Source organism: Aspergillus nidulans, chromosome VII (genome assembly GCF_000011425.1).
Source record: "Aspergillus nidulans FGSC A4 chromosome VII".
NCBI lineage: Eukaryota > Fungi > Ascomycota > Eurotiomycetes > Eurotiales > Aspergillaceae > Aspergillus > Aspergillus nidulans.
The window spans coordinates 1563713-1580043 of NC_066263.1; the positions used below are offsets into that span (position 1 = coordinate 1563713).

The 16331-nt window shown below is 50.0% G+C and overlaps 5 protein-coding genes across 5 annotated transcripts, besides 1 other annotated feature; 2 read left to right on the plus strand and 3 right to left on the minus strand.

Annotated features, from left to right (window-relative positions):
* Positions 1-16331: part of a sequence feature (contig 1.26 403..389371(1)) that runs on past both edges of the window.
* On the plus strand, positions 1810-2948 carry ANIA_01687 (uncharacterized protein; the record flags this gene model as incomplete). Its single annotated transcript, XM_654199.1, has 5 exons — positions 1810-1892; positions 1990-2056; positions 2137-2207; positions 2586-2756; positions 2891-2948. 5 exons carry the CDS (start codon positions 1810-1812, stop codon positions 2946-2948), a joined length of 450 nt encoding a protein of 149 aa, XP_659291.1.
* On the minus strand, positions 3879-6449 carry ANIA_01688 (SMP-30/gluconolactonase/LRE family protein; the record flags this gene model as incomplete). Its single annotated transcript, XM_654200.2, has 7 exons — positions 3879-4846; positions 4899-5045; positions 5110-5217; positions 5384-5476; positions 5666-5837; positions 6175-6366; positions 6422-6449. 7 exons carry the CDS (start codon positions 6447-6449, stop codon positions 4258-4260), a joined length of 1329 nt encoding a protein of 442 aa, XP_659292.1. The 3' UTR covers positions 3879-4257.
* Positions 9512-11120, minus strand: ANIA_01689 (aldehyde dehydrogenase family protein; the record flags this gene model as incomplete). The annotated part of the gene is made up of 3 exons (XM_654201.1): positions 9512-10692; positions 10743-10942; positions 10996-11120. The coding sequence occupies 3 exons, from the start codon at positions 11118-11120 to the stop codon at positions 9512-9514; spliced, it is 1506 nt and encodes a 501-aa protein (XP_659293.1).
* ANIA_01690 (EVE domain-containing protein) lies at positions 11709-13075 on the minus strand (the record flags this gene model as incomplete). The annotated part of the gene is made up of 6 exons (XM_654202.1): positions 11709-12052; positions 12113-12229; positions 12282-12299; positions 12359-12607; positions 12711-12876; positions 12995-13075. The coding sequence occupies 6 exons, from the start codon at positions 13073-13075 to the stop codon at positions 11709-11711; spliced, it is 975 nt and encodes a 324-aa protein (XP_659294.1).
* Positions 14030-16153, plus strand: ANIA_01691 (uncharacterized protein; the record flags this gene model as incomplete). The annotated part of the gene is made up of 7 exons (XM_654203.1): positions 14030-14579; positions 14642-14719; positions 14784-15218; positions 15485-15793; positions 15861-15955; positions 16005-16082; positions 16133-16153. 7 exons carry the CDS (start codon positions 14030-14032, stop codon positions 16151-16153), a joined length of 1566 nt encoding a protein of 521 aa, XP_659295.1.

Below are 16331 nucleotides of genomic sequence, written 5' to 3' on the forward strand. Positions count from 1 at the left end.
GAGGCAAACTAGCGCCAGCACTAAGGGGCTACTAGCAGGGGCGTGGGCCCGATGGGGCTGGGGAAACATCGTGAGCGACCCGGAGCACCTAAGAGGCGCGCCGTCACCATGGTCATGGTCGGATTTAGTGGAGGCCGGCACCTCCAAGGAATCCAAGGATTCGATGCTATGCCCCATGCAGGCAGGGATAGGCAATTGGCCATGCACGTCACAGAACAGGGCGGCAGTTAGCTGTACCCAGGTGGCAGGAAGCCCTCGCTGTGGGCCGTGGGCACTACGACTACGACTAGCCTTGTGCGCCTAAAAGGCCCAGCGAACCGCATTACTATTCAGAATCTTATTTATCCAGAGACGGGAAGATTTGATCTTACTCCGCAGACTCAGTACTTACCGCTCCTGACTATCCGGACTCCGACAGAAGTACCGTTGTGCCTTTCGAAGCGGTGTTCGAGAACTCACGATAGCATCATAGTACGGTCATACCACCGACGGCCTGGCCCCAAAACTCCAGGATGGCGGGTCCCTTCCAAGACAATCCGTCGGGGTGAGCTTTCTCCCCACGGCCCATAACTAGGTTGATCTTGGACTCCTCGTCGCATGGCTGGTAACGTGGAAGTTATGTAGTGTCCCCATTTGGGATCGGGCTTGAAGAATCTAAGCCGCCCCTGGAACCGATCAACTCAGCAGCTCAATTGTCGAAAAACTTGGCTGACCAGTGCACAAATTGGCACGACGGTAGCACTTCGTTCAAGGAGTTTTTTGTGGCACGAAGTACTAAAACGCGGCCTAGCGGTTTCGTCGACTCCCGCTAGAAGTGACGTGGAAAATAAGATCAGAAGACCCGGTGAGGAGCATTTGGGCCCCTAGAAAAAGGAAAAGAACTTGAAGACCACGTCTAGATTGACGAGCAACGCTGCACGTGCTGATAGAGGCTTCATTCCACGCATCTGCAACTGGTCCGCTTGGATTCCTGTGATGGTGTGGTTATCTTGGCCTATCTGATCAACTCCGCATCTGCAGACATTGCTGTTGGAGTCCGGCCAGGGCTATGGTGGCTACCATCCGAGTTTGTATGTATGTACGGATGGCTCGGCTTTCTTGATGTTCTGCATAAATGTGGGTGGCTTTGAGGATCGTGGTGCCTCCATGACTGGGAAGGTTGGCGCCGTCTCCCAGGCTCGGCCGGGTCGAAGCCGTCCAGCTCCAGAGCTCCAACGAGACCACGCTCCTTCTGTGATTGATCGTCACTCACATAATTCTCGTCCTATCGGGTCAGTCCGATTGTCCCGGCGGTCAGGCTGTATACCACACAATGGTCCCTTCATGTCTTTATTGGGTATAACGTGATTTCATTGGTGCCAGTCCATCCTTTCGCCTGGGAAGCGAATCTCAAAACTCACAACCTGGCGTGCTCCACATGATTTACGTCCTACTTTCGAGTCGTAACTCAATGTGGGACAAATCCTCAAGACGGGAAGAGCAATCAACAGTCAGCCGAGGTGTCCAGACACCTAAATGACAAGGAGAATCAGGCTATGATCCGGAGTATGTTTCCGCTGCAACATTGGGCACAAAACAACGAAGCAACAAGGATTCCAAGAAGATGCCGACCATATGTATCATCTCGCATAGGAACTAGGAGTTCAGGAATCCTGAATTTGCACTAGGGTCGTTCCGAAAAGATGAATACCCAGGACCCCTTCAATGAGCCGACATTAGGCTCGATGACCACTGCCTTACTCATGACATATCCCAAAACTGATCGTTGCATAGCACGAGGCGTGATTACCGCGCTATACGGAGGCAACAATGCCTGACGATAGTAGGCTGAGTTCTGTCAACAGTGGAGACCTACCATACAGAGAGAGTCTATCTTCGCAAAATGCTTCAGGGTACGTATACGTGGGCGTCAATATACTTTGGGCTACGCCGGACATGGGTGTCTCAAAGTGAAGAGGCTTCAGCCCTTAAGCTACCACAGTACTGTAGACTTGTGGTCCGCATCTCGTTCGAGATCCGATGGGCGACGCACGACGGTGCATCGACGAATCTGACGGTGAGTGGCCCAGGTCAATTCAGCAATGGATGGCTCAGCAACGTCCTAATGTTGTCGGCTTCTTCTTCTTACTCCTCAAGTCATGGTGGAACCTGCACACCGTACGCGTGCAGAGACTGGCCGGCCCGATCCTTCAATATGCTCTGTGGTGGTGAGTGGTGTGAGTCTGTCGTTTCAGGATGTGTCAGTCACGAATAGCCAGCCAACTGGGTCGTCAGAGCAACAACCACCAAAAGATATTCTTTATGCATGGGCCAACGCTGTAATCCTTGTCAGAGTCAGTGTATCAATATGGCAATTTCCATACGAAAGTTAGAAGACACATCTTCAAATTTTATCGTTGTCGATCAACCGCGAAGGCCGCGCGAGAAGGTTGCTGCACGTCCATGCCGACAGGTGGAGGGTAGTCGCACATCATCAATAATTCTGGAGGATAATACTGCAGCTTTTGAGACGAGGCAGTGACACGTTAGACTGGGCCAAGCTGGGAGAGATAGCGTAACCTAATTGACTGATAGACTCCAATTAGTTTCCCCGTAGCGTGCAAATCCATAAATTCGGGATTATCGGGCCTCGTGAAAGACGGTAAGAACGGCCTCCACTCCGACCATGGGGAACGGTTAGGCTACAAACTGCAACGACGGATTATTGTTCCGCTCCGTTTGCCTGCCTGTCTTGAAGAGACCAGAGAAGACAAAGAGTAAGTGAGGAGAATGATTCCGTGTGGTGTGCACAGAGACAGAGAGAGAGAGAATGCATGGCTTTTGCATTGGTTGGCCCTTGTGACGGGGGATTTCTACGAACAAATAGAAGACCTTCTCCAACACTTTCCAGGCCTGTAGTTCAAGGCTTTTCATGCGCTGTCCGCTCGCGACGAGTCGGTGTGTCTTGAAAGCATGATTTAGTCATTAATTCATGTCCATTGGTAATGGTCGTTTTTTTTTTTCTTTCGATCTCGATCAGATTGATCGCCTGCGTGGCATGGTTGCTTTTTCCATCTTTTTTTTTTGTTCTCAAGACCCATCGTCTGTGCCGCTGTAACCGCCCTCTTATGGAATTGGGGTCTTCTCATGCTGCCTCGAGGTAGGGTCATTATCGATTTTATTCCGAGCTAAGCGCTCCACACGCAGTTGTCAGGTTGCATTGAAACCATGTACGAAGCAAGCAGGGTGGGGTGAACGAGACAGATAAACAGTACAGAGCATCAATATACAGGTCGGTGATAACAAGTCCAACCTGGAATATTGCACGTTCCGAAAAGGACCTGATGCTGGAACTCGGCAGGACAATGCATGTAGTTTCCTTCACGCTTTCATCGTTCGAATTAAGTTCTAGTCTAGATTAGATTAGCTCAGACCAGGCAGGAACACTGCATCTCTTGGTGAGGAAGCGATCCCGGTAGCCGATGCATTCGCTATTACACAGATTTCAAGGCAAACGCGACCGCAGGAATACCAACGGGGAATAATGGCATTGTTCTCAAGTCGCATTGGGATTGTATTACCGTGGAGTTGGGACCCCAATCTCTGTCCGTAGATGTACCGTTCACCTGGCCAATACCGAGCCGCCAGTAATATACTATACTGCTTTAGCGAGTACCTCCTTTCGGCCGTACGTGGTACCTTTCGAGAGAAACAAAAACGTGGGTCGCACAGACGATCTGGAAGGACGAAGTACTTTTGTCCGTACGGAGTACTTCTCTTTCTTGGGTAAAGCAGTGGGCTAGCCACGAGTGGATACTCGGCAACTGATACGAGCAACCTCGGTGGTGCGGTCCAAGCCTCCGCGGAGGATATCAGCTTAAGCCTCAAAGGGTCAGGACCCATTAAAGGTATGCTCAACATTTGTACTATGGTAACGGCGTGAAGCAGGGCTGACGATGCTTGGTCTCAGCACAACCGTACCTCGTCCCCCGAGGCCGGATTCAGCGCTGCCCCTTTTTGGGGATTGTTACACAGGTCTTGGGTAAGATGCTTAGATCGGAGAACTATTGAATCGGTTTCGGCTGCTAAGAAATATATGCGTGACTGATCCGAAAGGGACCAATTTCGTCCAGTCTGGAGGGCAGCAGGACCTGAGCTTTAGGGCATTTTGAGGCTTTCGACCTCGGGATCCAAAGCACCGTTTTCAGCAATAATGATTTCCAATCATTAACCCCCAACAATATGATTCACTCCGGCTTATCCTCACATGAGTAATGGTCATTGACTGAAGCGAAACTCATGTCTTGGTTGTCCTCGGACTCCCACATCAACTTTGTAGAGATGCCCTCCATACCGAATCGACTCCGGGAACTTGTCGTCATTTTTGTCGTCCTTGGCCGTGGTGATGAATAGTTCTGTCCCCACAAAAGCCGGACAGGTGATGTTTCGGGTGGGAAGTGAGATCTCGCCAATAACTTTGCCTTGGGTATCGATGCGGATCACCTTACCCCCGCCGTAGATTGCACTCCAGATACATCCTTCACTGTCGATGGCGAACCCGTCAGGTTCTTTTGGCTCTCCAGTGTCGAAATGGACTCTCCTGTTACTGATCTCTCCAGTGCTCTCGTCAAAGTCGAAAGCGAAGATCTTCCCCGTTGGGGAATCTGTCAGATACATCGTATCGTTGGCGGAGTTCCAGCCAATACCGTTTGGTATCGTCAACTGCTCAACCATACGACTCAGTTTCAGGTCTGGATCTAGCCGGAAAAGCACCCCTTCATTGATCAGACTTTGGACCTTGGGATCGTTCATGGCTCCAGCCCAGAGACGGCCCTTGCTGTCGACCGCCCCATCGTTGAAGCGCATTCTGTTATATGGGTCAGGAACTCGTTCGATTCACAGAGCACAATTCAACTCACCTTCTGAGCAGATCTGGTTCATCCCACGGGCGAGCGATGTATGACAGCTCGCCTGTATTGCGGTTCACGAGGGCGAATCCATACTTAGCGGCCGCGACTATATGATCCTTCTGGCTATCGTTACCGTTTGCAATATTCGCGGTCATCCTAGACTCCCTGTGTTAGCTTTCTGCCTAGCGGAAGAAGTAAAATGCATGTAGACACCACCCACCCAATGGACTCGGACGTATCGAGCACCTTCAAGGACTCAGGGCCCTTAGCAAGGTCCAGGGCGTACAGCTTCTGCTCCCAGATGTCGACGAAGCGAAGCTCATTCTTACTATTGTCATAAAATGGCCCCTCGAGTAAAGTCCCCGATACTTCTAGGTACGGCTAGCAGTAAAAGAGTGAGATTCCAAAGTCGAATATACGGCGCAATTGATGATGGGTCACAGCCCACCAGGCACGTCTGCCAGGTTTCAACGACACAAGACTCCAGTCCATACCTCAGAAACCGTCCACTTCTGGATGGAAGACATTCTTGGTCTGAGACCCTCGCTTGAGCTGGAACGGGGTGAGATGGTGACACAGCACCCGCTCTATTAGAATGGTAGATATAGAGGTAAGACGATCAATCAACTCGATAGCTCGGTGTGATTGCGAAAGTGAAACTCGAGGTCACTGAGAGTTGAATCGTGGCCGATTGGAAAGCGCCAAGCCCCACATGACTTCCCAATCGGTTCAGGCACTCTGCCGGGCTCGATTCGTGATGTTTACTCCGTACCTACTCCGGATTGCCAAGACGCAAGAGTAAGACTGTGGTAGGACTTGGTTGCTTCGTCCACTCAAGCCGGTCATTGGCCTTGATGATTATTGTTGGGACTTCCCCAAGTTTCATCGAGTCCACGTCACTCTTGTACTCTTTTTGGTAAGCTACATTTAAATCCATGTACCCCCTAGCTGTAATTCCAGCCAACAATAATCCTTATCGAAATTATTCGGGATGTGATTCGGCTTAGGAATTATCAAGTCTCCGACGCAAGTGCGCCTTCTGCCTCACGAGTCCTTCAGACAGGCCGTCCAAGCCTGGCTAAGACAGTGCACCTGTCATGCACATAAGCGGTCGCCTCGAACGTGCCGAGATGTCAAAACCGTCTCTCTATGAGCCTTCTCTTGCATGTCCAGTCACCAATAGCGAAAGTGGTTCCGTTTTGGGGCAGATTCTGCACGTTTGTTTGGTCCGTCCACGGCGCGTCTGCCAGATTCCGATGCATCGAGTCTCGTTGCTATGACGCACTCCCGTATCCAGCAGCCTCACTTTCCCCCTGTGCAGGAATTTCGGGAGCAACAGTGGAGGAGCTGAGAGCAAATGGGATTTCATCCGACCGGTGGAAACCGTCGCTAAACGCGTCCTTTGCTGCCGTCGGTCCCTGAATCTGACAGATTCTGTTCCATGGATGTGACACGGCAAGTCGGCCAGGATCCCAAACTGCCGGACTTTGTGTAAGATTATCTACCAGTTGGAATCGAGCCTTCTGACATACAGCCGTTTAACTGCATTTGCCTCTGCATTGATCACCCGTTCTCCGGCCCTTCATGAGGCCTGTGTCTCCTCCCGATCGGTGTGACGGTGCAAAGGGAAAAAGCAAGCACTGCGGACAAGCCGACTGCGTAGTCCTTGGTTGATGACCTCGCGCCTTCGCCATTGCCTCTTCGGTGACGAACGCAGCTATTCTGCTTGGAACCAAGCTTGGACATGTTTTCGTAGAACCTCCGTACACAGTACAGGACCTTGCGGTCAAGTGCTTTCTAAGCAGTTCCACGCACGGTGATAAAAGCTTTATTTATGTTCAGCTTTTAGGGATGATCGTTATGCTGCTCATCGTCCATCGAAACAGTAAACAATGGCCATTTACTGTGGGTCAAAGCTTGTGGCCTTAGCATTGGGGCCATCACAGTCACGGACCGAGCTGGCGTGGAGCCCGCCAGCTCAACCTCCATTCATGCATAACCATGCTGCATCATCTGTTGGGCAGACAGTTTTCGCAGGGAGTATGTAGTAAGAATAGTACCTGCAGGAGGCAAACGGGCTTGCAGAGCCAGATAGCTCTTCGGATTCTCAATTCTGGACAACATTCCGGAGTAATGTTCCACTTCATGTCACCAAGCCGTCACCAACAAAGTCGGCTCTGCCTTCCCCTGGCTGGATCCAACGTACGGAGTACGCAGAAAATGCGGTGAGGTAAAGCTAAAACGTTCAATCCTGTTTTTAATCATTATTTCTCTTGTTTCATTTTTTAAATTTGTTCCTTCAATCTGCTCCGATTCCAGAACCTAACCTCCAAGTCCAAGATTAGTCGGTTTGAGCGAGCCTTGATCAACGGCGCGATGCCTTCCCACAACGCTGCAGCAGGCAGCCAGACTGGTAGGCATCTGATTTAAATACTTTGGGTATGGGCGCACCAACTCTCACTCACATGATCAATTCTTCATGCAAGACAACGTATCTTACATGGGCTCGACATGCATGATAAGCTGAATGGAACTGCAGCTAAAGCTCCTTTCTCACGCCCCGCTAGTAACTATTCCCGTACTTTGTAACGACCGGTATCAACCATACGCATACGGTATCGCTGTTATTTATTACAACCTTTGGGCACCTTCGAACCTGTTCTAGGTCCCCTTAGGTACATAGTACCTCCTCTTTGGTGTCTCATGCCGCTAAAAGCAAAGTACCCAGTACGGCCAACTCCTTGTTTGTGTACATCTCCAACCAACGCTTCGAAGTTCCGGGGTTATCCCGCATCGTGCCCATGAATGTTCCGGTTTCCTTTCCTGCCTCAACTCGTCGATTTTTACCACCGCTTTATGAAGTTAACTTGTATAGACTTCCTCTGAAGCGGGCGCCGTCTTCTCGAGCTCCAAGTCGATACATAAGCCATTAGGTAGCAATGAAACATACTACCTGGTCCCGACTCGCCACGACATCATCCAAACATGCGCCACTCTGTTCTCATTCAGTGGAAATTAGCGCTCGGACTGTTGCCATCTCCGCTCTCTGACACCTCGATCTGCACGTTGGGGAAAAGGGTGAGACTGCCAGCAAAGGGTCTAGCACCTATGCTAGGGCTGCAAGCCCTGCAACTGGGGCCGAAATTACATGCATATTTGGTATGCACGCATGGTCGGGGTGGGCGCTGTCGCCTGTTAGACTAGCGATCCCCGGCTACTGCGAGTGCTTGCTTGCTTGCTTGCTTGCTTGCTTGCTTGCTTGCTTGCTTGCTTCCTCAGCTGGGCTACGTGCCTAAAATGCAGGCAGCTGAGCTTGTTTGAAATCCGACTGGTACTATCGATTTACCAAGTGTCACTTGCAGTTCTTCAGGCTCGAAGCAACGTGGCGTATCGCACCGATGACGACGAAAGGGAAGCAAACAACGCCCCAAATCCTTCCTAGATGGCTATGCCTCCATGGCTTACAAATGCGCAAACTTTCGTTATTTAAGCAGGTCCGTGGATCTCGACCCAAGCCATCAGGCAGCCCAGGGCGCATGTCTTCTCGGCACTTTCTGCACTCACCTGCTTGCCCACTCTGGAAAAGATCAGGTAGTGATGTTTGTATCGCAGCAAACATGGTCTTAAAGTCTATCAGGGATGTCCATGCTGAAGGCCGGTTCGGGCGTCCGATTTGCATAGTTCGTGGGCAATCATCCACCATTCTTCGCAGAAATAAGGGTCCCTGGGAAAGTTGACTGGATGAGAAACAACCACGCTATGCTAAAGACCATGAAGTTAACGATGCATGAAGCAGCGACACCGGTTTCAATAGAAGCCCGTGTCTCTTGAATCCAGCAATCGGGGTACGCCACCAGCTTGCTATCCCCTGGTTCGTCTGCGTAGGGGGACGATTAATACGAGCTAGGGCTTCGGCAGGCTGGAGCAGAAGAAGAAAGAAGCGAAGTCCAAAATGCATCGTAAAAGATAAAAACAAGTACTTGCTGAGCGTTTAACTAATTTACGTATATGCCTAACTGGAACCTCAGTACTATCCGAGGTCTTGTCAATTGAGGGACCAGGCCGCGTGGCCGGGACACCGGAACGGCCAGAGCCCGTCTTGACAACGGTCAGAACCACAGGAATCTGCTTTCCATGTACACTCACGCAGGTTACCTACTTTACCTAGGCCGGAACGCCTAGGTAAGCTGCAGAGACCGGGTGGTTCGTAGGTATTGAATAGATTACGGTTTCATTGATAACAAACGCAACCCGTCGAAAACCTGCAAATGCTCAGTTAGAGGACAGACAACAAATACGGTTTCTGGTTGTGATGTTGATATAAGAGTTAGCTTCTTGTATTTAACCTACGGAACGTGAATAGTTAGATAGCGACTGTATCCCGTGAGATAGAAATGTAAGCCCATATATATGTTTCTTGATACCCGCATATATGGCAGATGCTGTGCTCTAGCTCGAAGGCTAACATACAAATAAAAATAGGCATCAGGCTGTAATTCAGATCGCCTGGAAACCGTACATACAGCGTATAGTATAAGAAACAATATGATAGTTATTCGGACCGAAAACTCGTAAATTGTCATTTATATTCCTTATTTAAATATCTTAACATCAGAAACAGGTTACAGCTTGGTTCCCATATTGACGTGCACAGCCTTGATTTGGGTGTACGCCTCTAAGCCAGCTTCGCCGAGTTCGCGCCCTATACCGCTTTGCTTGACACCACCAAAGGGCACGCGGAAGTCGCTGTCGTTGCTGCTGTTGATCCACACCATTCCAGCCTCAATTTCAGATGCAACACGGTGGGCTCGCTCAATGTCCTTCGTGAAGACGGCTGCTCCCAGTCCATAGGTTGTGTCGTTGGCTCTGTCGATGGCTTCCTCTTCAGTTGAGAATCTGGCAATGGCGACGAACGGTCCGAACACTTCCTCGCGGTAAATGCGCATGTTGTCCTTGACGTTTGTGAAGATTGTGGGCGCAATAAAGAAACCCTTGCCGTCCTTGACGTTCTTGTATGGGACACCGCCGTCGACCAGGGTGGCGCCCTCCTGCTTGCCGCTCTCGATGTAAGAAAGAACACGCTCGTATTGGGCTTTGGTAACCTGGGGGCCCTGGAACGTGTCATCTGAGAATGGGTCTCCAACCTTGCTGGTAGTCGCCACGGCCTCGCGGAAAAGTCTGATAAATTCATCGTGAACCTTTTCGTGAACAAGAATACGCGACGTAGCCGTGCAGACCTGTCCTTGGTTGTACATGATACCGATATGTGCCCACTTGGCCGCCTGCTCGAGGTCTGCATCGTCAAAAACAAGCAGAGGTGACTTGCCGCCAGTTTCCAAAGTCACATTCTTCATGGTTCCTGCAGCCATCTTCATGATTTCCTTACCAGTCATGGTCGAGCCAGTAAAGGCAACCTTATCCACGCCTGGATGGGTAACCAATGCAGATCCTGCCACACGACCAAGGCCATTAACAATGTTGACGACACCTGGTGGAAAACCGGCTTCCTTAATGAATTTGGCAAGGTACAAGATGCTAAGCGGAGTCTGCTCTGCAGGCTTTAGAACAACGGTGTTGCCGCAGGCCAACGCAGGACCCAGCTTCCATGCAGCCATAGCTAGGGGGAAATTCCATGGGATAATTTGGCCAACAACGCCAATAGGTTGACGTAGGGTGTATGCAAACTTGGCCGGTGTTGTGCTAATGGTCTGCCCGTGGATCTTATCGGCCCATCCGGCACAATAGCGAATTGTGTTAACGACCTCCGAGAGGTCATCGTTTAGGGAAACCTGGTACGGCTTGCCTATGAAAGTTAGAGAATAGGTTGAGATAAAATTGACAAATTCTACCAACCGTTGTCCCATGTTTCAATGACGGCCAAGGTTTCCTTGTTCTGGTCAATGAGGTCCGCCAATTTGAGCATCAGATTGCCTCGGTCTGTTGCGGTAAGAAGCTTCCATGAGGGATCTTTGAGGGCCTTTCTTGCTGCCTTGACTGCGATATCGATGTCCTCTTCTCCAGCAGCATAAACTTGGGTGATTTCCTCTTCATCACTAGCGCGTATATTAGAATATAGCTACTACCGTGCATCACCAGAGATGCATACCTGGGATTGACGGTGGCAAATTTCTCGCCAGACTTGGATGCAACAAACTCGTTGTTTATAAATAAACCAATAGGCTGCTCGTATTTGTGCCCATTGGGGGCAGTTAAGCTGACAGCGGTGGCCATGGTCAATTGTGAATAAAACTGCCGCCGAGACTGAAAGGTAAAAGAGAGAGTGCGAAACCCACAAAGACGGAATCGAGGGAGAAAAGATGAAAGAGAGGACATATAGGGCGGGGAAGAGGAGAAGAGAGGGGAGAGGGGAGGTGAGGTGTTGGAGAGCTTCTGGAGCTGCAAGCAGTGATGCGATAAAAAGATAAGAACCGTCGGATGCTGCGGGGCCTTGGCGGCCCCTCATCGGATAGACTTGCTCTTCTGAGGAATTCAGTTAGACGTCAAATGGCGGAGACCAACTGTAAAGCCCTTGATTTAAGAGCCATAAAGCTTCGAGGAAGACCATCAAGAGCTGATTACCAAGCACCGTTCTGAAGTTTGTGCACTGCCGTTTGACCTCAATATCTCCACTTCGCTGTCTTAAGCCGCTGAGAATGATTAAACTGCGAGCTATGGGGAAATATAGGAGCAATGAAACTAGAAGATGAAAGTGGCTTTGATTATACATGAAAGAAAAAGTTGAAATCAATGCCGCTTGCCAATAAAGCGAACTTAGATCCTGAGAAGCGACGAAATAGCTTGATTTCCCATTGCTTTATCTTAACCGGTAGCCTCTGTCTTCTCCGCGCCTCCATCCTTTTTGGCCGGTTCATTAGCATCGTATGATTTGCTTTCCTTCGAGGGACCAAATGCCGCCTCATTGCTCGCCAGGCTCATAATGAAGTCCCATTCTTGTGGGCTCACAGCCGAGACACTGAGCCGCCCTTGCTTGAGCATCTGAAGGTTCTCAAGGGGCGCATTAGCACCGGCGTGAGACTTAAGTTCATTTAGCGTAATCAGCTTATCAAATTTGCGCCGAAATTCCACGTGAACCACGACCCATCTTGGGTTCTCACGCTTGGATTTCTCGTCGTAGTATGGATGGGAGGGATCAAAGGCAGTCTCTGCATAGTGAATAAAGGGTCAGCATCAGAACCAACCTCGTCACTTTAGGGACGTCTTACCGTCTGGAGAGTGCTCCTGAACGATCTCCATGACACCGGCAATACCAGGAACCTTGCAGTTGGAGTGGTAGAAGAAAGCAAGGTCTCCCTTCTTCATAGATTGCATATTCTTCCGTGCTGTGTTTTCGTGAGAAAAGTCTTCAATTAATTGCTCCATCAACGTTCTTACCAACGGGATTGCGCACGCCTATTAGGCAACTGAATTAGCCGGACCATTTGTTGCTACATCAGAAGAAGAAGACGCACCATCCCATGGCTCTGGTTCCTTTGCAGCACGCAAGTCATCGATAGAAAACTTCACATCTTTTCCTTTTTCAATTCGAGATTCGGGTTCAGCTTTCATAAGCCAGTAAGAACGTCCGCTATCGTTGGCGGTGTTGCCATCGGCAGTTGGTGTAGAGTCACTAGGAATAGGATTTTTCCTCGGCCTTCCCCGGCCCCGCGAGACGCCACCAGGTGTGTTCGACTTGGGTGTTGCCTTAGCCTTTGGAGTAGCTAATCTGCGTTAGACACATGGAGAGGTCATAAATCAGGACCATACAGCTCCGAATAACCAAAACACTCTAAAACCGCTGTAGAACCGAAAGGTGGTAGATACCTGTGCCAGTTGTTTCCTTGCGGGGACGCCCGCGACCTCTCTTAGGTCCATCTGGACGAACGGGGGTAGAGCCCACAGGGTATTTGCGAGGACGGCCTCTACCTCTTTTCTCTCCTGTAGCGGGTGTTGCGGGCGTAGAGGTGGTTGAAGTGGCGTCTGTTGCGATCTGTCAATGGAAACCATGTCAGCCTTTTGCGATCCACAAGATCTATTCCAATCATTATTCGCAACCGATTCTCCTCACTCATGAGGATATCTACCATACAGGCTTCAACTTCACGTACTCTTTTGGAAGGTGTATCAGCCTCTCCAGCTTCTTCAACAACTGAAACGCTCTCTGACTTGCGCTTCCTGCCAAGCGCCATGATTGTTGCAGAGAACGAAATGGTGACGAACTCGCGAAAGGTAACTTAACGATTAGATGGGGAAGAAGCGCAATTATGAATGAAAGGGAAGCGAATGACGAAGATGATGTGGCAGAATACGATGAGGCGTTTGCAGTCAAATTAAAGCTCGAGCGTCAACGCGTCTGTAGAAATGACAGCGTTAGTCTCCGTAGCTGCGGTAGAAGATGGATTCTTGAATTTGATTCAATTTTCACTCCCTTCTCTTGGGACTAGCACTCAGTTCTTGACGAAGGGTTTTCTAAATAAGAACTTACCACCGCAAGGTCTTGGACCAAAAAATAGTGAAGACTGATGTGATGAGATGGAGACGAGACTTGAAAGCAATCAATAGTCCAGATAACCTGTCTGAGCGGCGAGACGCGACACTAGCCTACCTACCGCGCCGGTGGGCCCTGGTCGATCATCCACGTGATACATACGGAGTAATGTTCTGGGCATTGACACTGGTAGATTCATACGAGGGGTCGTTTTGCTTCATGTCTGATATCTATGACAAGATCTGACCCAGGACATGAAATGCTGGTATTGCGAATCATTGCGCGGGCATTCGAGTATCTGCCGGGGAGGAAGGTGATATCTCCTAGACTGCATGTATCGATGGGCTGGTATTTTCCAGAGTCAGTGACATGAACGCCTTTCTGATTCGAGATCAAAGCTTTGAAATAAGCTGTCGAGTCATCTAGGCCTTGCCAGAACCAATCGATATCATATCTCCGACTCAGTTGCGGAAATTCCGCTAACCCCACAGCGCAGAGGTTCGCGAGTTTGCCGCCCTTTGCAACCGCAAGCCGGTTTGAGGTATGATCCTCGCTGGGAGCTAAAATGATGGTATTAGTCGGCTGAGTCGGCTTTACTCCAACCTGGGGCAGCTTTAAAATCTCCCAGCCCTCGGCTCTGCTCTCTCTCTTCTCAATGAGAGACGCAGAGGCAATCGCGACGGCTTACGCGCAGGAGGCTTCTTGGTTAGAGATCGGACAGACCCCAGTCTCAGCCAACAGGAGCGACTTCGACGTCATAACAGCCATGGATAACCGAGGTCAACATACGCACCTCACACAGAGCGGCGAGATTTCGCAAATCCCAGTCGAACATCTATATCTCACTTTTGATACTCCTCTACCTGTGCCCGTGGGTCTTTCTTCCCCGCGTCCCGGCCGCCCAGCTCCACCGCCATATCCAGATCTATCAAAGTATGCTTCGCCGTTTCTCTGGAGTAAGCCACGCAAGTCCGTGATCACCTGGATATCATGCGGTGTGACCGCAATGAGTGCGTACGCCGCTGGTGAATACACGCCCCCAGCCGATGAGCTCACTGCAAAGTGGAATGTGGATAGGGTCGTCTACAACCTAGGGATTACGCTCTTTTGCCTTGGATTTGGGATCGCGCCAATGGTCCTTGCCCCATTTTCAGAAATCAATGGCAGACGGCCGATCTTTGTATCTAGTGGCCTTGTATTCACTGGTGAGTTACAGTCGCGATCGAGTAACATGAAGAAATGTAAAGGTGGTTCTGATGGTATGCAGTCTGCCTTATTGGTTGTGGAGCGACAGACTCATTTGCGGGTTTACTTGTCGCGAGGTTTTTTCTGGGGATTGGTGGATGTATGTACATCCTTTATGTATCGTGGGTTCGGGAAAATGTTATTGACTTGCTTTGCCCTCACAGCCACCTTTTCGACAATGGTCGGAGGAGTTATAAGCGACATCTATCACGCAGGGGACCGCAATACCCCCATGTCGTACTTCTCCGGCTCTGTTCTCTTTGGAACAGGCCTAGGTCCACTTATTTCCGGCTTTATCCAGCGCCGGGCGAACTGGCGATGGATCTATTATTCTCAAGCAATTGCCGCGGCAGTTTTTCTCGTCATACTCTTCTTCTTCCTTAGCGAAACACGCGGTAGTGTACTTTTGAGCCGCAAAGCCAAAACATTGAATAAGTACTACGATTTGCTCGAGGAAGCGGGCTACTACGGCGTGGTCTTTGATGCCAATGAGACAACGGAAAAGGCGCAAGTTCAGCGGATCAGATGGAAGGTTAAGAGTGACGAAGAGCGTGACTCTCTGGCTAAGATGGTTTCAATTTCTTGCTACAGACCATTTCGTGAGTGCCCTTTGACGTCCACTGAACAAAAGGAGCGGGCTGGAACCGACTGACACGTATACCAAAAGATCTTCTTTCCACCGAGCCAGTTGTCTTTTTCTTCTCGCTCTGGGTTGCGTTCAGTTGGGCAATTCTTTACCTTAAATTCAGCGCAGTACCCCTAGTCTTTTCGACAAACCATCAGTTCAATATTGAGCAGAACGGGGCGGTTTTTTCTGGTATGACTTACCCTAGCACTTACTGCCAGTGCTAACAACAGTCCATAGCGGTTTCTATTGCTGCAATTGTAGGCACAGTGCTGAGTGTAAACCAAGAAAGATTAGCTGCGCGATTCGGCAAGATATCAAATAGCCCAGAAGGACGGTTATACTTCGCCTGCGTCGAATCAATATTGATGCCAGTTGGCTTATTCTGGTTTGGATGGACGTCATACTCCTCGATCCCTTGGATCGTTCCAACCGTTGCCATCGGTTGCTCAACCATTGGCATTCTGTCCATATACCTGGCTACGTTCAACTACCTTGCCGATACGTACCACCGATACGCCAGCTCTGCTATTGCCGCTCAATCTTTTTGTACGCTTATTTCTCTCCAGCCTGAGTTTCGGACGCGGTGGTGATCATAGGTGCTAACGACTTCTAGGCCGTAACGTCCTTGGCGGTATTTTTCCATTGGTCACAAATGCCATGTTCACCAACTTAGGATATCCAGCCGCCTGCAGCCTTTTGGGAGGGATTGTAAGGAAGCGTTCCTAATGCTAGTGTTTGCCGAGCTGACATGGATCAGGGTATCCTATTGACGATCGTACCGTGGGTATTGGTCTTCTACGGCCCCAAGATCCGCGCACGAAGCAAGTTTGCAAGTGTAGGTGGTTAGACGAACTATTGACTGGCGCTGTACTTACCATCACCCAGGAAATTATGCATCACGACTGAATTGCCTATACTTGTGGCCTTTGCACGGGAGTTGCTGTTGCCGCAATAGCACACCGGGTTCAGAGCTCGCATATATCAACCAGCGAGACCTTGGAAGTACCGAATCCTCCAAGCTGGTGGCCAGAATACTTCATAAAGACTGAACTAGGCGATGTGGTACCTATCGTAGAAAATAAAC